At 41.8% G+C, this 27,747-nt stretch overlaps 1 protein-coding gene across 1 annotated transcript in view; it reads right to left on the reverse strand.

Moving 5' to 3' along the window:
- Nucleotides 1–27,747, reverse strand: part of ATP2A2 (ATPase sarcoplasmic/endoplasmic reticulum Ca2+ transporting 2) — a 1,687,617-nt gene that overhangs the window by 1,159,943 nt on the left and 499,927 nt on the right. The window contains exon 11 of the mRNA XM_044069765.1: nucleotides 11,894–12,358. Within this exon, the coding sequence (XP_043925700.1) occupies nucleotides 11,894–12,358 (465 nt within the window). The remainder of the gene's footprint in view (nucleotides 1–11,893; nucleotides 12,359–27,747) is intronic.

The raw sequence follows: 27,747 nt of genomic DNA on the forward strand, positions 1-27,747 counted from the left end.
AAGCAAATGGAAAAGATGCTCTCTTTGGGCATTACAAAATAATGTTGACCCTTTTAATGCCATGGTATCTTCTGTTCTTGTTTTTCTGGCTGCTCTTTTCAAAGAAAATAGTTTTGCTACTACCATTAAGTTGCAATTAGTAGCCATTTTGAATTTTCATATAGCAGAAAAAAAGTTTTCTTTGGCTTCTCTGAAGTCATCTAAAGCCTTTCTCAAAGGCAGGGACCTGACTGTAGTACTACAAAGTGTGACTCAAAAACCTTGAACCTTCAGCTAAAAATGATTTAAAATTCCTGTCCTGAAGAAAGTACAGTTGTGTACCTACCATAAATGTAGATGTCAGAGTGTAGTCACTGTTACAGTCATTACACATAGGTTATCCCGCTGGCAGGCTACCCGCAGTCGGCCAGAATTCCAACGTCTAGGTCCGGCGTCAGCTGCTGTTGCCTCTTCCCTGACGTCAGTGCGCCAGGGGTATAAAAGATGCAGCCGACGCCATTTTCTTCAGTTTTTCTTGCCCCGGATGTCAGGTGCCCCCAAAATGGTAGGCTAAAAAATTATGCCAATAATTATGCATGCAGTAAAATAAACATTTCCTTCATCTACAAGCAAATACACCACATAGGCTGTATAGGATAGAGAAGTATAGATAAGTCCCAGCAAAGAAAAGGGGGATGGTGGGTGGGTAACCTGGACTGCAACAGTGAATACACTTGAACATCTACATTTATGGTAGGTACACAACTGTACTATGTTCATCGTGTTTCACTGTTGCAGTCATTACACTTTGGTTGAATCCCAAAGCTGAGGTTGGGTGGCTGGGCCTAAATAGGATTAGGAGAGGCTACAAGGCCCTGCAGAACTGCAGTGGCAAAGCCTGCTCTGAATTTAGAGTAAAGTGGTAGTGCTTGGTGAAAGTGTGCACTGAACTCCAGGTTGCAGCCTCTAAAATGTCTTTGGTTGGTACTCCTCTGAGGAAGGCTGCTGAAGTGGCTGCTGCTCTGGTTGAATCCGGCCTAATGCCCTTAGGCACTGGATTTGCCATGTTGTGAATAGCAGAAACGAATGCAGTGTCCTATCCATTTTGAAACAGTCTGCTTTGAGATAGGCTTTCCTTGTGATCCTGCAGCATAAGCTACAAACAGTTGCTCAGTTTTTTTCTGAAAGCTTTTGTTTTGTCCAAATAGAAGCGTAGCTGTCTGTGGATGTCCAACGCGTGCAGAAGTCTCTCCCCTTTATTCTGGGGATTTGGATAAAATGTTGGCAAATAAATGGTTTGGTTAAGAGCCACACTGGATACTACCTTTGGCATAAATGTTGCGTTTGTCCTTAGAGAAACCCTGTCCTGATGAAAAATTAAAGGTTCCACTGCCATTAATGCCTGTAACTCTGAGACTCTTCTTGCTGAAGTTATTGCTGGGAGCAGAGCAGTTTTCCATGATAAGAATTTTATATCAGCTGTATTGGCTGGCTCAAAAGGAGGCAGTGTGAGCTTTTCTAAAACAAAATTGAGGTCCCATGTAGATATCGGTGCTCTCCTTGGGGGTCTTACATTTTTTGCCCCTCTGAGGTACTGTCTTAGTAGTGGATGAGAGAAAATAGGAGGTTCCGTATTGTAATGAGCTGAAATGGCAGAGGCATGGATCTTAATTGATGAGGACAGGCCTTTGTCCAGCATCTCAGTAAGGTATTGTAAAATCTGAGGTACATTTGGAACAAGTGGTTCGAGTCCTTGTGCCTGGTTCCAAGCACAGAATCTCTTCCATTTTTCTGCATAAGATTTCCTAGTGCTGAGCCTCCTGCCTTCTAAAATGACATCCATAACAGCTTTAGAGAGAGGTGTGGTCTGAGTGGCTATATTATCTGCCATGCGATTTAAGGTTCTGAGTTGACTGTGCAGAATCCGATTGTTTTGTTGAGTCAGAAGATGAGGAATTTGAGGTAAAGGCCAGGCTGGGCCTTGAGACAAGCTCTTTAGGATTGGGTACCAGTGCTGGCGTGGCCAGTCTGGGGCAATAAGAATCATTTTTGGCTTCTCTTGTCTGACTTTTAGTAGCACCTTGGGAAGAAGAGGCAGTGGGGGAAAGGCATAAACTGTCAGTGTTTTCCAGCTGAAGGACAGAGCATCCACTTTCCATGCTTGTGAGTGATAAGTTCTTGTGCAGAATCTCTGCAGTTGGCAGTTGTGAGGGGAGGCAAAAAGAACTATGTCTGGGCGTCCCCATTTCCTTGTTATGCTGAAGACCTGTGGATTTAGTTTCCGTTCGTGAGGATCCATGAGATTTCTACTTAGGTTCGTCTGCCAGAGTATTTTTCTTTCCTGGCGGGAATTGTGCCTGCAGATGTACTTGATAGGTCAGTGCTGTGTTCCACAAAGTCATGGCTTGCCTGCAGAGGGGGTAGGAATGTGTGCCCCCTTGCTTGTTTATGTACCACATAACTGTGGTATTGTCCGTCTTTAGTAATAGTTGTCCTGGGTGTAGTAGATCCTTGAAGGCTGTCAGGGCATGCTGTACAGCTAGCATCTCTTTCTGATTGATGTGAAGATGCATTTGTTCCTTGGGCCATGTGCCCTGAATACATTTTCCTGCCATGTGTGCCCCCCAGGCATAATCCGATGCATCTGTTGTTATTGTCTGCCTGGCTGTGGGTAAGGTGAAAGGCTGTCCCTTGTTGTGGTGACAGGCCAGTGCCCACCATCGAAACTCCTGTTGTAGGCAGGGAATAAGAGTTACTATTGTTTCCAGACTGTGGCAATGTTGAGTCCAAACACTTTTTAGATACCATTGTAGTTTCCTCATATGCAGTCTTGCATATGGAATTAGTAGAATGCAGGATGCCATGAAGCCCAGAGCCTGCAGAATTTTTCTTGCAGGGAGCTGGGTCTTTGTTGCCATCATTTGAAAGTAATGAGTCAGTTGCCTTTGCTTGTCTGGCGTGAGATAAGCCATCTGGGCAGTTGTATTTAAGCTTGCACCCAGGAATATTATCTCTTGAGGGCACTAGTTTTGATTTCTTTTCGTTTACTGTGTACCCTAGGCAAATTAGTAATCTTTTTACGAACGCTAGATGCTTTAGTAGAATGCCCTTGCTCTCTGCTTGAATAAGGCAGTTGTCCAAGTAGGGATATATCTGAATTCCTTTTTGTCTGCAGAATGCAATTACTGGTGCCAGGCATTTTGTGAAGACCCTGGACGCAGTAGATAAGCCAAAGGGCAGTGCAGAGAATTGGTAATGCATTGAGCCAGCTATGAATCTGAGGTATCTTCTGCAAGATTGTCTGATTGGGACATGCAGGTATGCCTCCTTGAGGTCCAAAGTAACTAGCCAAGCCTTCTTGCCCAACATGGGTAGAAGTTGCTGCAGTGTTAACATTTTGAATTTCGGAATATCCAGGAAAGTATTTAGGATTGACAGGTCCAGTGTTAGTCTCCAGGCTTTGTCCTTTCTGGGTACCAGGAAAAGTCTTGAGTAAAATCCTTGTCCCTGTTCTTGCTGTGGTACTCTTTGAATAGCTCTCATGTCCATGAGAGCAAAAATTTGTTTTTGTGCCTCTGCCCATTGGTTTTGTGGCAGGTCTGGCATACCTTTTGATTTTGGAAGGGTGTGAAAGTGGAACCTGCAACTCTGAGAAACAATATTCAGTACCCACTGGTCCTGGGTGATCATGTGCCAATTTGTGAGAAAAGTGCTAGCTTTCCCCCTAAGGGAGCTGCCAAATGGTAAGTGCTTGGCATTTGTAGAGGGAAGTCATTGGGACTGTTTCCTATAAGGTTGTGATTTGTCTTCTCCTCCTTTGGGTGCTGAAGCACCCCATTGTTTAGGTCTGTATGAGACATGGGGCTGAGATCTGCCTCTTGGGCGTCTGTATCTGCCTCTTTGTGGCCTGTCTGACACCGGAAAGGACCAATTTTTAGAAGGCCAGTTTCTGCTAAATCTAGGTGGCTGAACCTGTAAGAAATCCTTTACTGTCTGCATTGACTTTGCTTTATCCTCCATTTTCTTTAACACCTCTTCTGCCTTAACACCAAAGTATCATGGTGTAGTGGAGCATCCAATAATTTTACTTTAACATGATAAAGTAAACTTTGTTCTTTTAACCAAGCATGCCTTCGAATGACAGAGCCTGTAACTGTGGCTCTGCAAGAAGCCTCTAATGAATCAAAACCACATTGCAGAGTATATGCTTTCCCACTTGTTCAGCTGCATGCAATAAATCCTGTATTTCCTTATTGTCAGGACATTCTGAGTTTGTACGCATTTTCTGTTTTAATAAAGACATCAGGTATTGTTTATATTTAACAATGTGAAAATGACAGTTTAAAGCCCTTACAGCAAAAGTAGCAGAAGTGTAAACTTTTTTCCCACATCTATCTAGAGCTCTGGAATCCCTATCAGAGGGGACAGGGTTTTTTGCAGTGGAACCTTAACGCCTTTGGGACCCTGAGAAATTGTTTCTGGGTCAGCAGCAGGGTTTCTATAAAGAAATTTATGAGAGTCTGGGACCCTGTAGTACCTGTCTGGCCTGACTGGTGCAGGGGGTGAAGAATCAGGAGACAAACTGGATTCAGAGAAAACCTCAACAATATCAAGCACAGGGGGGGCCAGGGGCCTGTGCTGAGGCAATAAAAGAAAGTCTCTGAGCCTTTTCTTGGATTCTGAATAATCCTGGCTCTTCCAATGGAAATGCTCCCTCACGGTGTGTAAGGTTTCCCCAAAAGAGTAATCCTCAGGCGGAGAGGCTGAAGGTATAGATTCTTCTGCATCAGAGTCCTCATAGGGAGCGAGAGACTATCCCTGATCTGAAGAGGAATCAGAGGAAATAGAAACCTGGTCAGAGGAGTCATAGTCAGTGTCTTGCCTAGGCCTTTTATCAGGAGGGGGATGGGAACCCCTGATCAAAGTAATTAGGTCCTCGGCCATTTTACGCATCTGTTTCTTTGGCATGGATGACTGTCCAGGAGAAAGCTGTATTTGTTTCCTAGTCTTTAATGGTGTTTTTGACTTTGCCTTGGTTGCTGTAGTGGACTTCACAGTAAGCTGTGAAGGTCTGAAAACACCCTCAGAAGCCGATGCCTGCTCAGCGGCTCCGGACCCATCTGAGGGAATAGTTTCCGCAGGCCCAATACCTTGAGTTTCCAGAGGTCTAGGTGTCTCCACGCGGGAGTCGGATGCAGCCTGTGGCTCTAAGGTAGCGGGTGTCAGGGGCTGCGAAAGCGCCTCACTGAGAACTGGCAAACCGGCGGACTAGCCTAGAAGAGGCTTCGTCGTCGGTTTTGGACCTCAGATGCCTGTCCTTTTCTTTGTCTTTGCGTTTTTTATGAATTCCGGTCAGTTGTTCCAACGGCATTATGTAGTTAAATCTTCGGCCAAAGTAATGTAAAGCAAAATCAAACCGATGCTTAATAGTGCGTTGGTTGAATCTAGCACAAAACCGACAACTAGCAACGGCGTGGTCAGGGCCTAGGCAAGGAATACAGTAAGAGTGAAAATCCTTATGAGGTATTTGCTTCCCACAAGAAATACAATTGTTAACTTTTAATGACATCGGTCTGGAGCAAGAAAAAGTTTCCCCAATGGGGTACTTAGCTTTATTGAAGACTTCAGTTCTGAAATTCAATTTCGAAAATCTCAGGAGTCGGCCGACCGGCACTTGCAAACTGCTTTTGCTTCGGGGAACCGCACGGCAAGAAAGAAGGAAGAAAATGTCTTCGGCTGCATCTTTTATACCCCTGGCGCACGGACATCAGGGAAGAGGTGACAGCAGCTGACGCCGGACCTAGACTTTGGAATTCTGGCCGACTGCAGGTAGCCTGCCAGCGGGATAACCCAAGTGTAATGACTGCAACAGTAAAACACGATGAACATAAGCCTTTTTAGTAACCATCACTTCTACCAAAAGAATTTCTGAACTCCAGGCTTTTTCATCAAAGACTTCCTGCATTATTTCCCATAAATACAAGGTAACTAAGAACAGTATTTTTACTCAAAGTGGCTTCTGAAGCTAACATTAACCAATCCATTCACAGAGTGTTTTTCTCATTCCAAATTTTTCAAAGGAGAATATACATGCCACATCTCCTAGATATACACAGACAATTAAGTTTTTATCTGTACAGAACAAAACAAATTAGAAAATCAGACCAACTATTTGTATCTTTCTCGTCAAATCGACTGATTGGGTTATCCAGTTTCCAAAGCTACATTGCTGATGACTCCATTTCATTATTACTCTGCCAATAAATGTTGTAAATGTTATCTTCCACATTTTAAATGTTACTTTAATTCCTTCCTAATGGATGTGGCATTGCTTATTATTTTGCTTTTTATATATTACTATTATTAAGTAGTGGGGCTTTTCTCCCGGGCCTCTACTGAAAATGGAAATATTAAATAAATAAATAAACATTGACAAAATTAATTACGGACTGCATTTTTTGGACCTATTCTCAACAAGGCATTTCTCTACCAAGACCACCTAAAGCCCACTCAACTAGACCCATGGCCACTTCATCTGCTTTTTGGTCAAGAACTTCTACTGATATTTGTGCAGTAGTCACACGGCCCAATGCTCAAACCTTCGTTACTCATTACAAACTGGATCCAATATCCAGAAGCAGGGCTGCCTTTGGCTGGGGAGTTCCTGAAATATCTTTCCATGAGGGCCACTCAAGATTAACATGACTCCATTTTTCCCCAATGAATGGGACAAAGGACATCAGTTTTAAAAGTTATGTACTCATCATAACTAGGCATCTGTGTTGTCCATTTTCATTCTTTCTCAACTCCCCCTCCTTCCCATAAACTTCTGGAGGAACCTGTTGGATTTCTTCCTGGAACTTATAGTTCTGGGTTTGAGCCCTATTCTTTGAGCTATCCCTGTCTTTACGCATTAGGATTTCATGGCAACAAACTTGATCAGAGGTACTGAGAATTGTCTAGGGCATTACGGGTAGAGGGAGCAGCTCGAGAGTTTGATCTGAAGTATGGGGCTGAGTTGCAGCAGACTATCAGATCCATAACACATTCACTGATGTAGAATGAAAATGGACAGCACAGATGTCTAGTTATGGCGAGTACATAATTTCCCTACCACCACCCACACTGTCAATTAACTGAGCAAATTCGTCCTCCCTAATTTGCCCTTGATACAACATATCTTCTAAACCTAAGTCTATTTTCTTATATATGTGTATTTCATTAAGGGAAACTTCCTCATATGTACCATCTGTTAATATAACATTCATACCATTTGAATAGTCACTCCTATCCATAACAACCACACCGCTTCCTTTATCTGGCTTCATAATACGGGTGTTCAAGTCCCCAGCTAAATCCTTTAACAAAATTTCCTCTTCATTGGAAAGGTTATAGACATTTTTTATAATAGTTGTGTTTAAATTTACGCCTAATCTCCTTCTCACAAATTTTCTCATATATTTTGACCTGGTTATTCATGGGGGGATTAAATATGCTTGGTTTCTTAAGCCTTTCCACCTGTGTATCACCAAAGGCTTCGCTATCATTAAACCACACCTTCAAATTAAGCTTTCGGGTGAAACACTAATTCAATTAGTGTTTCAGCTAACTTTCCCCTTCTACTGGGTACGTAAATAAACCCCTTAGCTAGGAGATTGGCATGTTCAACACCTATGTATTTTGTGGAATAGTTATATACCTTAAAGTCCTGGATAACATTCAGTACTACATATGGCTCAAAAACTGTCACCATTTCATCCAGAATTAAACAAGAATTGTTAGTTACATCCTGCATATTTAAATTGTCATTCACTTGTGCTAAAAGCACTTAAAACATAAAACCCACTGTTTTGTTCACTTTCACTCAATGACTCACCAATAACATTGTCATTGTTATGAACATCAGCATTAAAAACATCATTACAGCCATGGATTTCACCAACTACATCATCCATCATTTTATCATCATGGCTTACTGAAATTATACCTTCCAGGAAGTAACATCACAGTTAACCCTTACACTATTATTACTTCCTAAACTAGAAGCCCTATTGGCATTCTTACCATTTGCTAAACATTCACATAACATCTCTATATTAACACTAAAATCACCATCACTAGTAATTTGTGCGCCCCCCACAATAGGGTAAATAGAGAACAGAGAATTACTCATATTACAGAAATACTTTCTAAATTATAAAATGATTCGTTCTGTATGGCATTAACAACTATAGCATCTCTACCAATAGAAAGGTTATGTAAAGCTGATAAATTTGCATTATCTAAACAACTCAATTTTCTGCAATAATAGCCCAACTCATTATTATTAGCAATGACTCTATTGTATACATCCAGAACTTGTAAAGTTTCAGGAATACAAATATTACTATTGTTATATGATATGTTGCATCAAGGGCAAATTAGGGAGGACAAATTTGGTTACATGATTAATAAATTTCCAATGATATCCAATATATTCGGCATCCCCAAAATCCATAAAGGACTCAATAACCCCAAATTTAGACCTATAGTGGATGGGAAAAGATCAAAAACCCATTTTATTAGTACATTTTTGGATTTCCATCTTCAGATGGGGTTGAAGGCATTCTCATATATTACAAAGGACTCTTGGCAAGTCTTGCAAGGGCTATACAAAATTTAAATTAATTATGACATGATCATGGTCACCATAGATGTTTGCAACTTATTTTCTGTGATTCCGCACCAAAAAGGGTGTGATTGGTTTGAAAGCCAGCTATTTAAAACTGGTATTTTTGACCAGGATGAAATAAATAAGTTTGTCACCTTAATGGAGGTGGTACTAAAAATAATTTCATATACTTCGAAGGACAGTATTACAAGCAGGTAACGGGTTGCAATGGGGGTGGCATGCACCCCAATTTTTGCGAACTATGTTATGTCCTATTGGGAACAGGTACACATTATGGATGGACCTTTTTATAGTAAAATCCTATATTATACCTGTTTTTTGGACAACTTTGTTTGTTATATGGAAAGGTACTGAAGCCGAACTTCAACTTTTTCTTGAATATGTAGTTATATGTGAATACTACAGAAGTTTTCTTGAAATTTACTTATAATTATAGTGAAACACATATTACATATCTTGATGTGGATTTGACCTACAATAATGTTGACAGAAAATTAAGTCAGCCATCTATAGGAAGCCAACCTTTTCCAATTCCTATTTGAAATTTAACAGGTGGCACCCCGCCCATCATAAAAAAAATCTACTGTCAAAGGACAGATGGTGCCGGCTGTCAGAATAGTCACAAGTGACAGTGAATTCTTGGATGAATTGTCCTTATTTCTTGAGAGGGGGGTATCCTTTACATTTATTAAATAAAATTCAACAGGAAATTATACTTAAACATAGATCAGGATTTTATCAACCACTGCCAGCAGATGGTAAAGGATTAAAAATTAGTATGCGGTGTATAGAAGCTGGTAATTTGAGCAATTACCAGACTAGTTTCATTACCACCTTCATTTGGATACCCCTGATGTTGTTGAAACTGTTTTTAATTGGGAAATTTTGAAGAGTGATAATAATATAGGGAAAAAGGTGGGGGCAATACCTAAGGTGGTATACAAAAAGGATCGATCACTTAAGAATATTTTGGAGACTGCTGCCCTTACTAATAACAGGCACCAACATAGAATTAAGGGCAATTTTAAATGTAATGTGTACTTTTTGCTCATATATTTTGGAAACAACTGAACGATACAGATTAAACAACATCTCCATATTTACTGATGGACATTTCAATTGTCTCAGTCAAAATGTAGTATACGTGACCAAGTGCCAATCTTGTCCTATTTTGTTATGTATGAAAAACGTGTAAACAGTTCAAAAATCGAATAGCTGAACATCTGTTGGACATCAGACATGGCAAGCTAACTAAAGCTTCAAGTAGACACATTATAAAGATTTTCAGGGTAGAATCAGACATTCATTTAGATATATGTGAACTCAAATGGCAGCTCTGGCTGAACGCAACCGAGTATCCAGGAATTAACTAAACTACTGCAATCACGTGTTTTAAAATTAAACATTTTAGGTTAAAGTTTTTAGTGTAATAGTATATGTATAAATATACATGTCTTTAATTCAGTTTGTTGCTTTAACAGTTAATTGATGCTTTGTCAATTAAATTATTAATCATCGATTTGGTTGTTATATAAAGGCTGGGTGGGTTATGTTTCATTGTTCTGAGGAAGTCCCTATTGGTGGTAAGAAAGTGCTAAACGTTTGTGCATAAAGAATTGTACCCTGCAGTTGCTGTGTCGTGCTGTGCTTGCCAAGGTGACTGTTTGCATACAAGACCAAGAAGCACCAATGGGCAAGCTAATGGTCAGCTGCACAGGGGACCAACGTACGATATTTACAAAATCCTCTAAGCAAGCATTTGGACAAAAAAAGTTTCAATTCAAAACCTTTGCTGCAAAGCTCCTCAAAGGAGATGTGCTTTCGCTTTCTGCACCACTACACTTAATGTACCACTGAATCATACAACTTGAACAGCAGCACAATTTTGTTTAAGCAAAGCTTTTAAATAATTTTAAGATACTGGGCAAAAAAAGATCAGCTTCTTTGCTTATTTTTATATGTAATGAGTTATGCAAAACAGCTTCAGCCAAGAGCAAAACAGAAAGGATCGGGTTAATTTAGTAGTCCTAAAACCAAAGTCTATTTTCCAAAATCATACAATAAAAATTCAAGGAGAGGCTAAATTGAAAATGACCTTCTACTATGATCCTTTACAACACATCATATCTAGTAGCAAATACTTTTATTTAGCACATTTAAATGTGTAGGCATTATGTTACTGCCTCAGAACATCAGTTGAATCTATACTATGCAGGAGTGTTTTCTGAAATGTCAAACACAGATTGCAGACTTAAAAATGCTGACACGTAAGACTCAAATTTAACGTATTGCTTGAGAACCATAAAACAACATTGTGCCATTAACCCCGCCCAACAGAGGGAAAAAGCTTCTGGCTCTTGGCCCTAGCGACCCTCATTTGACTAAGATCACAGGTACTGAAGCAGGTGGGGAGATGCGAGCAGATCAAGTGACTAATGGTCAGTTCTAGTGGGGTGTAAGGTTAAGCACACAATCAGAAACACTTGATGCTGGCTAACTGAATCCCACTTCAAATCCTATAAGACAGCATGGTGTACAGCCAAGACTCAATGAAGCTACAGTAGACTCCCTCTTATCTGGTCTGGTCTTACTGGGACTGGGCCTTAGGCTGGATAAACGAATGGCTGGTTAATCAGGAAAAAGCATACAAAATAGCATTTATAGGTCATAAATCAACTAGAATAACAGGATTGGTGTTAGTATGCATTTTTCTAATGGATATGAAGTCTAAAACTTAAACGTCTGTTATTATTTGGCCCAGAGGAGGCAGAAGTACTGTTCTTCTCTGTTGTCTTTTGCTAGGGCTATGGCAGAAACTTGATGGCCGGTTATAGAAGAAGCTGTTTAAAGAGAGGCCAGATAAGAGCAAGTCTACTGTATGTGCAATATGTCCATAAAGTCACTGGCGTAAATGGTAAAAAGCAGCCTGCATTAAAAAAAAAACAAGCACTCTGGCAAATGTGTCATGGTGTTATTATTCATGGATAAGGCAGCTCCCTAACAGCATGTACTTAAAAGCTATTCTTCCCCAAAGAGAAGTAGGCCATTTGACAGGGGTATTTCCAGGACAGTACTGGACTAACAGGGAAGAGTGTAAAGAGGTCAGAATAGCAAAAAATAAATAAATAAATAAATAAAACTGGCTTCTAGAACTCTGATCAACTTCCTCAGTTCATTTTTCAAAAAAATATATCATGATTATTCTGAAGACAATCAATGAAAAGCAGAATTAATTTCACATACCCTACACACTGACATCTGATTGGTTGTAAGGGTCCCAGTCTTGTCAGAGCAGATAACAGACGTGCAACCTAAGGTTTCCACAGATGGCAGACTTCTGACAATGGCATTTTTTTTTGCCATTCTTCGGGTTCCAAGAGCAAGGCAAGTAGTAATGACAGCAGGAAGACCTTCAGGAATAGCAGCAACAGCCAGAGCAACAGCAATTTTAAAATAGTAGATTGCACCGCGGACCCATGAACCACCATGTACCGGGTCATTGAAGTGGCCAATGTTGATTATCCATACAGCGATGCAAATTAGGGAGATAACTTTCGATAACTGTTCACCAAACTCATCCAGTTTCTGCTGTAGGGGAGTCCTGTCTTGTTCAGTAGCAGCCATCTCATCACGAATTTTGCCTATTTCAGTGTTAACACCTGTGGCAATCACTACACCAATAGCCTTGCCAGAAGAGATGTTCGTTCCCTAGGGGGAAAAAATGTTGTCAATGAAAAACTAAGACTCAGACTCAACTATTACTACTTGCTCCTACTGATTAAACAGAAATTATAACTACTTTAAATATCAGCAGAAGTTCCATTTATTCTTTTATTCAAAACCTGACCAATATGTGCCAAAGGTCTTTTCTTTGGAAATGCATACATCCAATCAACACTTCCTTAACCACAAGCTAAAATGCAACATTAACATGATTTGCTACACTGGCTGTGTATCACACTGCACCATTACAGGCATGCAAGTTTTAAATTTGAACAATGCAGAGCAGTATACAATTTGCAATCAACCAGAAAGAGTTCCACTCTCTGATGGAGACCGATTTAATTTATTTTGGGAGCTAAAAGATTTACCTTACATGACTGCTCAAACTCTGCTGTAGTGTAGCCCTCCATAAGCCCCTCTCCAAATGCCAAGAGTGCCAATAAACACTTAAGATGTCCAGAATTTCCACACCCCTAAACTGTGTTAGCCAAACTTTCAAATGGCAACTACAAAAGCCAGTAGAGGAACCACCAACTGCTTCCCACAGATGAAGGGCTTCTGACACTGTTGTGAACCAAGCTCCCCCTTCCCCAAGTGTGATGGTGTTACCACAGACTGGGCCAATGAGGCATACCTGGTCCTGGGTCCTCAGCAGACATTCCCCTAGGTCAGCCTGTCCTACCCACCCCATTAATCATCTATGTACTCTAGCCTTCTGAGCCGTGACAAATCCAGCCACCATCAGCACATTCTCCCATCCACTCCACACATCACTGACAACTACCTAAGCTTCGACTTGAACTTGGACTGTTTAAATCACAGACTGGGTTTTGTCCCTTGATGCCACCAGCGAGGTTCTGCCTGAGAATATGACAGGGATACGTGAACCACACAGCTGTGCCAAATTCAACAATACCACTCCAGGTGTTGCAAAAGTGGGAGTTTTTTTTTTTCTTTTCTGTTAACATGCAGCTACCTTAAAGTTAGTTATTTTACACAGGGGACTAATATGTGGGGGAAACGTTATTTGCCTACATAAACCCTTTGAGAATTTCAACTAGGAACTTCCTGATATGAAATTCTACAGTTTGTAGCCAAATTCCTTTTGAGGAAAATACCCACTCCCAAAACCCATCACAGTTAACATAAGGCATTCAGACAGTAAACTTGCATGTAACAAATCAAATAGACAAGACATACAGCCCAGAAGAGAGATTCATTACAAAATATTCCTTAGCAGTATCTCCCCTATAAATTGTACAGCTTGAGTATGATGCAACAGATGCCCCAGGGATGAGATGTAATGACCTCTACAGTGGGTCAATAATGAAAAGCTACATTACTGAATCTGCAAGAATATCAACTCTCCTACCTTCAAATCAGCTTACAAAAGAAATCAGAGACAACTCTTGAAATTAACATGCAGTTATACCTATTTTAAATGATCTTTTGTGAATCACCCTAAAAAGACCATAACTAAGATGGCAAATATGATCAAGGTGATAACACTTTGAACTGCTACTGCTTTTTAGTCTGTAATCTTAAGTGAGTACATCTGCAACAGACAGCGTGCTGCTCTTATAGGTCACACAAAAACAGAAACACGTGCCTAACCAGCCTGACAGACTAATAAAACAAATACTTAGACGTGGTCACAAAATTGGTCACACATTTAAAGATGCAACCTTCATAACACTCCTCCCATTTCCAGTCAGCTTATGGAATACCAGTCCACAACAAATCTAAACACAGTGACAAAACAGCATAAAGATGCAAGTATATTAATGTTTTACTGTGACATGAGAACACTGCTAAAAATTTCTCAGCATACTACCTATTGAGCTTCAAATGCACATATGTTGTGAACCAAATTTGAATGGCAAAAACTACACTGTCCAAAAGGGCATGCAAGTCTGTTCTTGCTACTTATGTATATAGGTCCATATGTCTGAAATGAGAAGTTATGTACCTACCATAACGTTCCATGTTAGTTGTCTTCTCTCGCCTTCTTTCTTGCTGGATGGGTTCGGAGCCAAACCTCGGCTCCAACTCGGCCACTTACTAAAGCTCGAGAGCTAATTTTACCGGCTCGAGGCAACCCTATAGCCCATGATGCTAGGCGATAACTACCCAGATCTCGTTTGGTAGCTGAAAACAACCTAGGCAATATAGTCCTCCAACTGGAGAGGAGGAGGAAAAGGATAACCCCGAAAGGATTTATATCTAAGCTGTAGTTACCCTAGGACAAGCTATTTGGCTGAAAGTGCAAGATCAGGACCCTTCAAAGAAGGGGAGATGATCTCGGTCTGTCCATGCTAGGGGGATGGTGGGCGGGACGCAAGAAAGAAGGCGAGAGAAGACAACTAACATGGAACGTTATGGTAGGTACATAACTTCTCAATGTTAAGTTGTCAATCTCGCCTTCATTCTTGCTGGATGGGACCGCGTCCCTAGCACCTTCATCCTGGGTGGATCATTGGAACAGACTCTTGAGAACGGTGGAACCAAAATTTGCCCTGTTTCTGGAGGCCATGTCCAATTTGTAATGCGATACAAAGGTATGAGGAGAAGCCCATGTGGCTGCCGCACAAATAGTGTCTATTGGTAGTCTGGCTTGAAAAGCTGTTGATGTGGCTAGTGCCCTGGTTGAATGGGCTCTTGGCCTAGAAGGCAATTCTTTACCTCTGAGTTGGTAAACATAAGTGATTAAAGAAGAAAGCCACCTAGACAGGGTTACCTTGGATACTGGAAGGCCTTTCCTATTTTCTACACAAGATAAAAAAGTTGATCAGATTTCCTGATTTGTTTAGTTCTGTCCAAATAATATCGGAGCTGACGAACATCCAGACAATGGAGTTTTTGCTCCGCCCTGTTCGTATAATTAGGGAAGAAAACTGGGAGGTCAATTGATCGATTTAAATTTGTCTGCAAAGCCACCTTGGGTATGAAAGAGGGGTTCGTTCTTAGAGAAACTCTTGTCTTTGTGGAAGACTAAGTAAGGAGGAGGAATGCAGAGGGCATGAAGTTCAGATACTCTCCTAGCAGATGTAACAGCGACCAGGAAGAGTGTTTTCCAGGAAAGTAATTTCAATGAACAGGAAGCCGCAGGTTCAAAGGGAGGTAGAATGAAGGATGTTAAAACTAGGTTTAGATCCCACTGTGGTGGAGGATCTTTGATCAGAGGTTTGAGTAAAAAGACACCTCTAAGGAATGCTTTGCAAAGCTTGTGGGACATGATGCTGCAGTCCGACAGACCTATGTGAAAATTTGAAATGGCTGCCAACTGAACTTTTACTGTGGAGGATGAAGATCCTGAATGAAAAATTTCAGCTAGGAAATCCAAGACAGAGTGAATTGGAGCAGTGAACGGATCTATATCTCTAGCCTTTGCCCAGAAGGAAAAGCGTTGCCATTTACTAGTGTAGATCCTTCTGGTGGAAGATTTAAGGGAAGCTACTATAATATCCCGGACGGGATTTGAAATCATAGGAAGCCTGGCTAGGGACGGAAGTGGAGCAACCAAGCAGTGAGGTTGAGAGAATGGAGGGATTGGTGCATCTGCCCCGACTGATGGGCCAAAAGATCTGGCACTGGATCCAGATGCCAAGGCTGCTCCAGGAGATAACGATGCAGGAACGGAAACCATGTCTGTCGAGGCCAATAAGGGGCAATGAGAATCATCTTGGCTCTCAAGGCGCTTGCTTTCTGAATTACCTGTGATATTAACAGAAGGGGTGGAAAGGCATAAAGAAGTCCCAGAGGCCAATCGTGGACTAGAGCGTCTCTGGGGGAATGGCCTGGAAGGGGGAAGAGAGTGAAGAAGTCGGGGCATTTGCTGTTTTGAGGTGTAGTAAAAAGATCGCAGCAAGGTAGGCCCCACTTCTGAAAAATCTCTTCCGTCACAGATTGTTTGAGAGACCACTTGTGTGGCATGAGTATAGCTCTGCTCAACCTGTCCACTATGATGTTGGACTTCCCGGGGATATGCGTTGCTATCAGAAACCGCTGAGAAGCAATCGCCCATTGCCAAAGTCTGAGTGCTTCTCGACACAGGGGATAGGACTTGGTTCCGCCCTGCTTGTTGATATACTACACTAAGGACATATTGTCCGTTCGGATTGCAATAGTCCCCAGGGGAAGAGAGTCTTGGAGGGCTTGCAACGTCAAAAGCACTGATCTCATCTCCAGGACATTTATGTGCAGGTGGCATTCGAAAGGTTGCCATGTGCCATGGACTGTCCTGCCCTGAAAATGCCCCCCCACCCGATCAGGGAGGCGTCCGATGTGACCGTGGCGACCGGGGAGGGAGGAATAAAGGGTCTGCCTTGATGGACTTGAGGGGAGCACATCCACAAAGACAGATGATTTTTGCAAATTGGAGTTATCATGATCTTGTAGTGCATGGGGAGTTGTTGGAAAGACCATTGGGCGAAAAGCATCCACTGTAGAAGACGCATGTAAAAATGGGCAAGAGGAAGAAGTGTGATGGCGGCCGCCATGGGCCCCAATACTTTCAGGACATACCTGGCCTGAATTCTGTCGCTCTGAAGCAGAACATGGACATGATTTTGGATATCTAAGACCCTTTGATCTGTTAGCTTTGCTGAAAGCTGCATGGTGTCAAAGTTGGCGCCTATAAAGGTAATAGACTGACAAGGCAGACTTTTCGAAATTTATAGAGATTCCTAGCCCTCTGCAAATGTGGATGGTGTAATCTCTGGCCTGAAGAAGTTGATGCCTGGTGGTGGCAGTGAGGAGCCAGTCATCTAGATATGGAAACACCTGGAATCCTTGATGTCTCAGGTGAGCTGTAACCGCTGCCATACATTTGGTGAACACTCTGGGGGCTGTAGTGAGACCAAAGGGCAGGGCTCTGAATTGGTAGTGACTGGCCCCCAGCCGGAAGCGGAGAAACCTTCTGGAGCGCCTGTGAATTTTGATGTGATAGTACGCATCCTGAAGGTCCACAGAGCACATCCAATTGTCCTTGCCCAGAAAGGGTAGAATGGACTGTAGCGTGACCATCCGGAATCTTGTCTTTTTTACAAACTTGTTTAGTTTGCTGATATCTAATATTGGTCTCCAGTCCCCTGTTTTTTTTTGGTACCAAAAAGAACTTTGAGTAGACTCCGGATCCTATTTGGTCTGCTGGAACTGGCTGGATGGCTCTTTTTGCTAGTAGTTTTGAAATTTCTAGCACTGCTTGTTCCCTTAGACTGGGTGGAACGTCTGGAAGGGTTCCCTTGTGTTGAATTGGGGTTTGGATAAAGGGAATTTTGTAACCCTCGGATATAACCGACTGTACCCATTTGTCTAAAGTGAGGGAGAGCCAGGCTTTTGGGTACAGCGAGAATCTTCCCCCGACTGCCTCCGAAGGTGGACAGTCGGGCAACATCTCAGGGATGTTGGAAGGGTTTGTCAGAGAGGGACTCTCTGTTACCCTGATTCTGCGGACCCCCTCTGCCTCTTGGGCGGCGTCTGTTGTTGTTACCCCCTCTGCCTCTGGGGGTAAACTGACCTCTTGCGTCAGGCGTGACTCCTTGTGATTTGCGGAACCACATTTTTCCACCCTTTTGACCCTTAGGATATGGTCTGGAAGGGGTGGAGAAACGGACTCCTACGGCAGAAAGAGTCTTGCCATCTTGCTCGCATCTGGTCAAGGTGTCTTTCACTTGAGGCCCGAAAAACGTCGAACCATCAAAGGGGGAGTTAGTGAAGGACGCCTTGAAGGGGTCTGCAAAATTACAAAGCCGCATCCAGGCGTGACGCCTTAAGGCCACACCTGTGCCTGCGGCCCTACTCGCTCCATCGGCTGCATAGGAAATGAGCCGCATGGAGGAGTTAACAATGGAGTTTAGGGTTCCTAGCTGTGAGTTGATTTTATCTTGGGACCCAGCAGCTGACTGATCCTGTAAAACTTCACCCAACTCTTTGAGAACATCTCTCTGAAGGCGGGTGAAGTGACAAATAATTCAGCGACTGCATGGCAAAGGTCGCTGAAGAAAACATCCGCTTGCCGTACCTATCCATAGTCCTAGAATCCTTGTTAGGAGGACGGATAGTCACTGAAGGATCGGCTAGTTCCTTCTTGGTGGCTGCAGCCACCACCATGGCATCAACCAGGACACCTTTTGATAAAAATTGTCTATCAGCTGGAGCCGTTATAAATTTGGAAGGCCTCCGTGGGGTGGGTTCCACCGAATCTGGAGCCGTCCACTCCTTCCGTGCCACCACATCCATAAGGGGGTCGAAAGGCGGAGACACCCAGGAGGTGGAGGGTCGAGAACCAAACTCCTCCAGGTAAACTGACTCGTCCTCGGAAGGATTAAGGGAAGACCAGTTCCCCCTCTGTTTCAGGATTTCAAGGATGTCTGAAAAAGAGACATCCTCAGAGGGGGACCTTGGGGATCCTTCAGACTCATCCAAGTCGGTATCGGATGTGATGGACTCAGGGGAGTCCACATGCTTCCTCTTACATGTCCTCTTGCGCGGAGGTTCACCTGACAGATCAGGAGAAGCCTCGGAAGAGGAAGATATTCCCAGTGGGGAAACCTGAGGCGTTGGATCTCTGGATCCGGGAGCAAGAGAGTGGGAAGAGACATCAGCAGGCACCATAGTGGGAGGAGCTGATGGAGCTGACCGTTGACCATGCACTGGGGCTAGTACGCTCCTCATCACTTCAAAGGCTCCCCTGTCAGACAGGCCAGAAGGCTCCCGCTCCGAAGAACTAGGAACCCTGGGCCGCACCGACAGGGACGGCTCCGAAGCCGATGTCGGGGCCGAGCTCACCAACGCCGACGCTCCGAGAGGGAGAACGGGGTCGGACAAGGGTCCGATGCCACTCGCCCCCTCTGAGCCGGTGAGAGAGACCAGGTGCCCGGATCCCTCTAAAGAAGGCATCAAGGAGGAGATCGGATCAGAGAACGACGGAGCCGAAGGGGGAGGTATCGGCTCCGACGCCACAACAGGCACAGCTCCGAGGAGCTCTGGCTCCGAACTCTGGGGGAGAGTCGAAGGAGGAATAGTAGGTGGAGTTGAAATAGCCGCTGTCTGATGAGACGGGCTATGAAGCATTTGGGCCAGTGCCTGAGACTTTAACAGTCTACTGACCACTCTCTCAAGGTCATGGTCGGAAAGCCTGGATGACCGAGAAGAACGGCTCCGATGGCTCCGCTCCGAGAGCAAGGATGACCCCGGAGCCTAATGGATCGACTCCAAAGATGGGGACCTGGACCTTTTCCTGGAGACGGATGGAGCCAAAGGAGCCGAAGATACGTCGGCTCCAGCCGGAGCCGACCGTGAGGGTTGAGGTCCAGAGAGGTATTGGCACCGAGCGGAGCCGATGCTGGAAGCTGTAACTCAGATGCATCGGCTCCAGCCAGAGCCGATATTGCCACAGTTAGTGAGCCACCAGCCGAAGGCTTGGAACTCGGAGCCGACGGCTTGGCTGGCTTCGAAGGCTTCCCCGACACAGACTTAGTCGGGGAGCCCTTGGGCTTTAATAAGCCCCTTAAGATTAATTTGTTCCTGCGCTCCTGCAGGACTCTTGGGCTGAATGCATGGCACACGGAACAAGAGTCCTGCAGGGGTCCCAGGCAGTAAACACAAGAAGTGTGACCGTCTGTCAGAGACGTCTTCTGACAGCACGAGTCACACTTCTTGAAGCCTGAGACCTTTGTGTCCTTCAACATAGCTGTCGGAGAGAAAGGGCACAATGTAAGAGAAAAAACTCACACACACACACAACACGCGCCCAATCCACACAAAAACGAAGGAAAAGGAGGGATACAGTGTACAAACACGCCACAAACACAACACAGAATCCATCAGGAAAGGGAGCAGGCCTAACCTAGGGGGGAGGAAGAATAATTTGGGATAAGGGAAAAAATTAGCGCTAACGGGGAAAAGTTTGAAAATAACTGTTAAGCTAAACGAAGAAGGGAATGGAAAAACTAAGCAGGAAGGTAACTAAATATATATATATAAATCCCAAAACTTACCAAGAGACGGTAAAACGCACCTCGCTGGCTAAAGCGGCAAACGAGATCTGGGTAGTTATCGCCTAGCATCATGGGATATAGGGTTGCCTCGAGACGGTAAAATTAGCTCTCTAGCTTTAGTAAGTGGCCGAGTCGGAGCCGAGGTTCGGCTCCGAACCCATCCAGCAAGAATGAAGGCGAGATTGACAACTTAACATCTTAAATTTTCTAGCAAACTTCTGAGAAAAGTTATGCCATGATACTTGCCTACAAAATACACTTAATATCGGATTTCAGGTATAAAAACACATACAATAATTGTGATCAATATCCCCTTCCAACTCCATGGTTCCACTACTTGCGCAGAATCCTTTACCACCAAATTCTATGCACATGAATAGCTGGATACAGCCAAATGTTAATTGGCTTTAGAACAAAAGAAAAAATTCACTGCATATAAAAATAAACTAACTATTAAGATGTAAAAAACTGTTGCTAATTTTAACAGGGAACTCTAGACCCTGATCAAATTAACCATAGCCAGATAGGAAGCAAAAAATATGCATGCACCCAGGGCAAAGGCAACCACAGAACTTTTTTTTTTTTTTAATTGTTAGAAACCTCAAACAATGCCAGCACTGGGCAGAGGTTAACAGCACATGATATCACATACTCTGACCCTGAGGACATAGCCAACCTACTTACTAGTGGTTAAATTTAGCTCTAACTTCACCCCTTCTCCCCTCCTACATTCCCAGATCTCCTACACATACCTTCACCCCTCCCTCAAATTTCCCATGAATAAGTCCAAGACACTATCCAAGGCCAAGAATACTGCCCTCTGTGGTGTCAGATATCATACTGGGCAGCTTACTGGCCAGCCTGAAACAGTACCTGTCAACCCCCTACTGCCTACTTAACCTGGTTGCCTTCTTCAATAAGGTTACTGAAGCAATGGATGAGAGCAAATCAATATACACTGCATATCTAGACCTCACACAGGCATTCAACACCATCCCACATTTCAGTTTCAAAGAAATTATCCCAGCTAAATGTTAATCCTCATGTAATTCATTGGGCAACAAACTGGCTCACAAACAGAACCCAGGAAATTAGGGTGGGCTGCTCTACCCCTACAAAAAGTAATGTTTACTGGCAGTACACCTCTTGGTTCAGTCCTTGGGCCACTCGCCTTTACTTCTCAGAGGTAAAAGCTTCTGTTAAGAGTTTATGGCTGACCAAGTCTGCAGAAGACTATAAACTCTGTGCCATTATCAGCTCCCCGGAGGACACAAGATCTTTCAACAGGGGCTTTTCCGAACCAAGAAACAGTGCCAAAACCATGGGATAAAACTAAATGCCAAGAAATGTGTAATTGTATCCTTCAGCAAACTCATGTCACTGTTGATTTCTTGGATGTGAACATCCGGCTGGAGAATGGCAAAATGTTGATCAGGATGCATAGGAAGGACTATTCTAGACAGTCATATCTCCATAGGTGGAGGAGCATGCATCCACAACATATACTTGGGAACATTGTGAGAGGTCAAGCCTTCAGGGTCTCGAGGTTGTCATGTACTACCTCTGACTTTGAAGGAAGTTTGTCAAATTTGAAGAAAGAGTTTGCCGATAGGGGTTACACCCAAGTTGAAGTTGATCAAGCTTGTGCCAGAATAACCAATGAGCGTGAGTAGAGCATGTCCGTATTCTTCTGCTCTGTATAGGCAATCAATCAGATCACCTCGTAGTTATTGTCCTCCCATTGTTTTGAAATTCTCCCATGGTGTAAATATGGTGAAAGATATAGTTACCAGGAACTGGCATATTTTACCGACTGACGGCAGATGTTCCGATATATTAGCAGATGGCCCCAGATTTGTATACAAGAACCACAGTACTTTAAATCAACAGCTATGTTTTCCTAGACATGTTATGTCTGGAACCCAAGTTTTGATGGGTACATCTAAATGTCATAAATGCAATTTTTGTCAGTTTATAGATGAGTCTAGGTTCTTTAGGCACCCTGTCACAGGCTACTTGTGGAAGTTGAGGGCATCTGCTGATTGCTCCACAAGGAATGTGGTTTATTTAGCACATTGTCAGTGCTGTTATAAATTCTAAGTTGGTAAGACGAACAGGAGCTTAAAAGAAAGAATTAGGGACCGTGTGTATTGCATTAAGAAGTAATATGATTTTAATGCCTTAGCGAAACATGTTTTGTCTACTGGCCCTGAACACAACTTTGTCTTCTAGGTATTATGCGTGATCAGCCTAGGTCTGCGAGGTGGTGATACAGTGACTCGTACTGAGGTGGTCGAGTAAGAGTGGATCTTGAGGTTGGGGGCACACCTAGTTATGGGGTTGAATGATCATGCCCCCCATTAAGCGTGCATTAAGGAATAAACGGCTATAGGGTGTTTATTGTTTGTTTACATATTTGTGAATATCTTTCATGTCTCATTTATTTGTGCTAATGTTTTTATTATTTTTTATTTATCAGATTTTATGCTAGTAAATATTATCTACGCCTTTAAGCTGAGAATGTGGCTGCATGAATGTTTGTTCTATTGGCTGTTGAGCTGTTTGAGATGATGTCATTTGCATAGAAGTTATTCTGTCTCCATTCATGTTTGTCTGAAGAAGCGGTATGGTATTACCGTGAAAGCGCTAACTTTCTTTCTCTGCAATAAAGTTTTTTGGGACGATTAATTGCTGGTTCATCAAGTTTTTGGATTTAGTTGTATATCGAGCTGTCTTCTGCCTGCTTTGGGGGATTTTACAGTTTCGTTTGGTTGCTGCAGTTGGGTTTGTTTTTGAAACTCATGCAAGAATCACATAGATAACCCCCCAAATTGATCCCAATAGTTAGGGTTCTGGGAATGTATGTAAACAAATTTTCCTTCAATTACCACATATCCACTACTATAAGAAAGCCCTTTTTATTGCACAACTTATTACCATTGTTATGGAGTCCACTGTATTCTGCACTCATCATGCCAATGATTAAGTATATTATGCCCCATTCGTTATGTACCTGCCCAAATATATGGCACAACTTGAATGTCCACAGCACTTTCTTACTAAGAAAAGTGAGGACTTAAATCATAAAAATCTACACTGACCATCTCAAAGCCTTGTTCTTCTTCTTACTGTCATACAGGCTACTGAGGTACAATCTCACGTCCAGAGTCTGATACTATCCTGTCTGTCCCCATTGGTCTTGTGAATGTGCAGTAGGTCTAACACCCACTCAAGACATCTCATACTGAGAATATCACTTCTTTGGTATCGCCTTCCCTCTCCACTTAAAGTAAAATACTTCTCTTACACTATTCAAATGTAAAGTGGATGAATGGATAGTTAACCACAAATTAAGCCCTAGTTTAACACCCCTGTATGTCATGTATAGGGACAACAAAAGGTAAGTCCTCTCCCTGGGTTATTCTCGTTTTTGAAGTACAAGGGCTAAAACCTTCATGGGAATGCATTACTTGGCTTCTAAAGATCCACACAGATCAACAGTCTAGTAATTACTTGTGAATATGTAAATAGCTTTCTCTATATATAATGTTTATCACTACAAAAGTATAAAGTTGTAGGGTGGACAGGAGCTCAACAACAACTCCAGTAACGCAAATCATTTGTTCCCTGGATAAGTATATACAAATTTTAGTTCTCATGCAATGACAAATTAAAATTAATATGCAAATATTTCTGGCAAAAGTTTCACTGGAAAAATGACATTCTTCCCCAGTTTAAACAAAGAATTTCACAATGTGCCAATACATATATGATTTTATGCATTGTGTCTATATATTTATGACCAAGAGGCATGCATTTCTTGTGAAAGAAAAGATACAGTAGAGTCTCTACTATCCAAACGTCAATTGTCCGAAACATCAGTTATCTGAATGCATCCTTCCAAAGTTTTCATGTTGGAAAAATTAAAGTCTGAACATGTAAACGTTACAAATATTCACTTGTGACTGTCTTGAGTTTGTACTACAATAATATATTATACCATTGGGTACTTACAGTATACTGGTTTTATTTTTCTTGTTTAATGTTAATCAAAAACATTTTTATAAGGTTTTTTACTCAGTTCAATTATATGTTTGATTATCCGAACAGTTCGATTATCTGAACTACCCTAGGTCCCAATTAATTCAGATAATTGAATCTACTGTATGCATATTTGTTGTGAAAAGACAGACTAGTTAGGATATTAACATAACATTTGCAGAGTACATCAGCTGTATTTTCACTATGTTCATAAAATATGGCATACACTAGTTTCAGCACTTTGCAGTCTGTTTCAGTCAAATATGTCCACTTTGACAGGAACAGTCTGGCAGTCGATGCAGGGGTTAAAGCTATGAGCTTGTAGTTTCTCTGGTACAAGGTTTGACTCCTTCAGCAGCCTACTGTGCGACCTCGAGCAAGTCACTTAACCAGACAAAGATGGGGCAACTGGGAATTTGGGCTAAGCTCCTCAATGGCCCCCAAGACTGCAGGTCTAGTTACTATGAACATCTACTTTAGCTATGAAGAAGTGGTATAAAACGACCACAAACAAAAGTACCAACAGTAGTATAAAATGACCACAAACAAAAGTACCAACAGTAGTTTACTCAAATGCCCCCCCGATGCACAAAAATCACTTTATATGTAGTGGATTACTGTCCATTTCTACAATAAAAATACGTTCTTGCTCTTTTGACCCTAAATTTTTAACCACTGCTGCTACAGTCTGCTGCCAGTATAAATCAAAATTCATGAACTATAAAATTGCAATGTAAGAAACATACCTTTCCAACAGTACATTGTAAATTAGTAGTATTTAGAGTAATGTATCTAAACAGCCTAGATTAAGACAACAACAATTAACTCTGGTAGACAGAACACTAGCGAGAACAAGCACAAAGAAAGGAGGACTGTGCACATTGATTCACAGTACACAAACATCTCCCTTTAACTTATTAATCCACCTCTGTCATCACTTAATAGAATGCTTAAAATATACAAAATGCAGCCATTCATGACAAACTGTTATTCAATTGTAAGCAAATGTCTAAGACTTGATATAACTTAACTTAGCACCATCTAGCTATTTACTACTGCACCCCTTAATCCTTGGGAGCATTTCAAGTTTCATACTGGCCCCCTTTCCTATCATATCAAGCAGTTCTTTGACAGCATACTTATAAGAGTACAAATACTAATGAACACGTGTTCCATATACTAACAAGACTATCAAGATGCATACAAATCAATAAAATATTTAAAGAAAAATGTTCTTCAATGACATTAATGGCTAAAGAATCCATTAAGAAAAACAAGGGCAAATGTTACTTAAGAAAGGATATCAAACTTGGTCACGCCAGGATATTTAATTTCTATTTTCTCAGCTCAAGTTTTTTTTTTCTCTGATGTCTTAAATGGTCCCTCAAAGGATACAGCATTAGTAATAAAACTAGAAGCAAAGTCTAAACCACACCAAATAAAGAAATATCAGTTCCACCACAAAAGGCCAGAAATCCACACGAAACCAGGATGAAAGCTGCAAAAAAAACCTTTACTAACATGAAAAAACAATAAAATCAAGCACAATGAAACAATTTCTCTTCACTAGCACCTCAGCTAACACTGCCATTTTAAGAGTATATTCACCCAATACATACGTCCCCCCCATTTATACAATACAATCCAATTTGCAGACATTCAGTTAACTCATTAATTAAACATTTCCAATTACATTCACAATTCAAACCCTTGGGAACAAAGGTACCATACATCGATAAAAAAACTTTATACAACACTATTTTTAAATTAACACTATCATACTAACCTATGCAGATTTTTTTCTAAAATACTTGGTTGTAACCCATCAAGTCTACCATTATGGTACATTTTGAAGTGCATTGCTACTGGACTTTCTATTTTACCTTTTTTTAAATGTCCCTGGTATGTTCTAATAAACAGGCCCTAAATGTCCTCTTACTTTTCCCCACATAAAACTTCCCACAGGGACATTTCAATATGTAAACAATGCCTTCAGTTCCACAGTTATAATTATCTTGAACTGTGTACCTTTTTCCATCTATTTTTCAAAAATGCTATGTACCCATAGCAGTAATAAACTAGAGCAAAGTCTCACTCATTCCCGAATATTTACTCCTAGGGTTTTACAATACATTAAAAATTTGTAGGAGTGCATTCAGTTTTGCAGTACAACTTTAGGCAAGTCATCTTACTTTACACCAAAGCAGTTTTCATTTCATTAAAAGTGCTGAGCGATCCTGCTAACATTAGGCAGAAACTGCATGCAAGATGCAAACCCTGTTTTGTTTTGCTAAAACAAATGTTGAATTCAGTCAGTTCTGCATCAGTCTGCAGTACTGCCTTATGCTATTACTTGTACAAATACATCCTGTTAAGACACTGACTTTTCTCCTACTCAAGTCAGTTCCTGACTGTATTTTGTTTACAACTGTAAACTTGCATAAAATAGAATAAAAGTGTGGCTTGCAGCATCACAGCTAAACATCATACTTCTGATAACCTCTGACAAAAGGAAGCAATTCAAAGTTTGCACAATTTTAATGCCAGTTTCAAAGAAAAAAAAATCAGGCTTGACCTTGACTTTCTAAATGCATTTGTATACTCAGAGCTTTTCACACTCTTCCCACAGTCCCCTGCAGACAGCTCCACAATCAAGTCACTGTGGCCTGCATGATCCATGATCACAGAATTCCAGGAAGTGGTCCAGCTTGCATGCAAATATAAAAATTAACTAATGCAAGTTTAACAGGAAATGGTAACTACTGTAATTTTTTTAAAGCATTTTACAGCTAGAATGTGGTTGCAACAGTGATCATTATCTGTGCTAAGGCAGGACAAATCAGAAGCTTGAGAGGGGAGCTTTATATGGGATGACAATTGGTAGGTACCAAAGAAATCAGTACAACTACGAGGTAAGCTGCTTAATGACACCCAGGTTGCCAGGTCTGCATTCAATGTTCCATCCTACTGCACAAGACAGCAAGCAACACAATTTACATTCTAAATATTAAAGAGAACCATTTTGGGAGCAATTATGGTGCACAAAATTTAAGTTTTAAATAAGATTCTAAATGGCTTAAGAATGCTCCTCCAAAAAACATTCTGAAACATAAGAGAATACTTTCAGGGCTACAGTCAATTTGCTAAAAAGTGTCCATTACTGCAATCATCTGAACTATATATACTGATCCACAAAGAAGGGCCAGATAATTACATTAACTTTCCATTTGTTTAAAGGGATATCTGTGTTAGTTTCACTTCCATGAAAGATCGGCATGTAGCCAGAACACATTATTTCTCAAGGATACTTAATGTCCACAAGAACAATAACAA

The sequence above is a fragment of the Protopterus annectens genome, chromosome 4.part0, assembly GCF_019279795.1.
Source record: "Protopterus annectens isolate FY-2018-M chromosome 4.part0, PAN1.0, whole genome shotgun sequence".
NCBI lineage: Eukaryota > Metazoa > Chordata > Ceratodontiformes > Protopteridae > Protopterus > Protopterus annectens.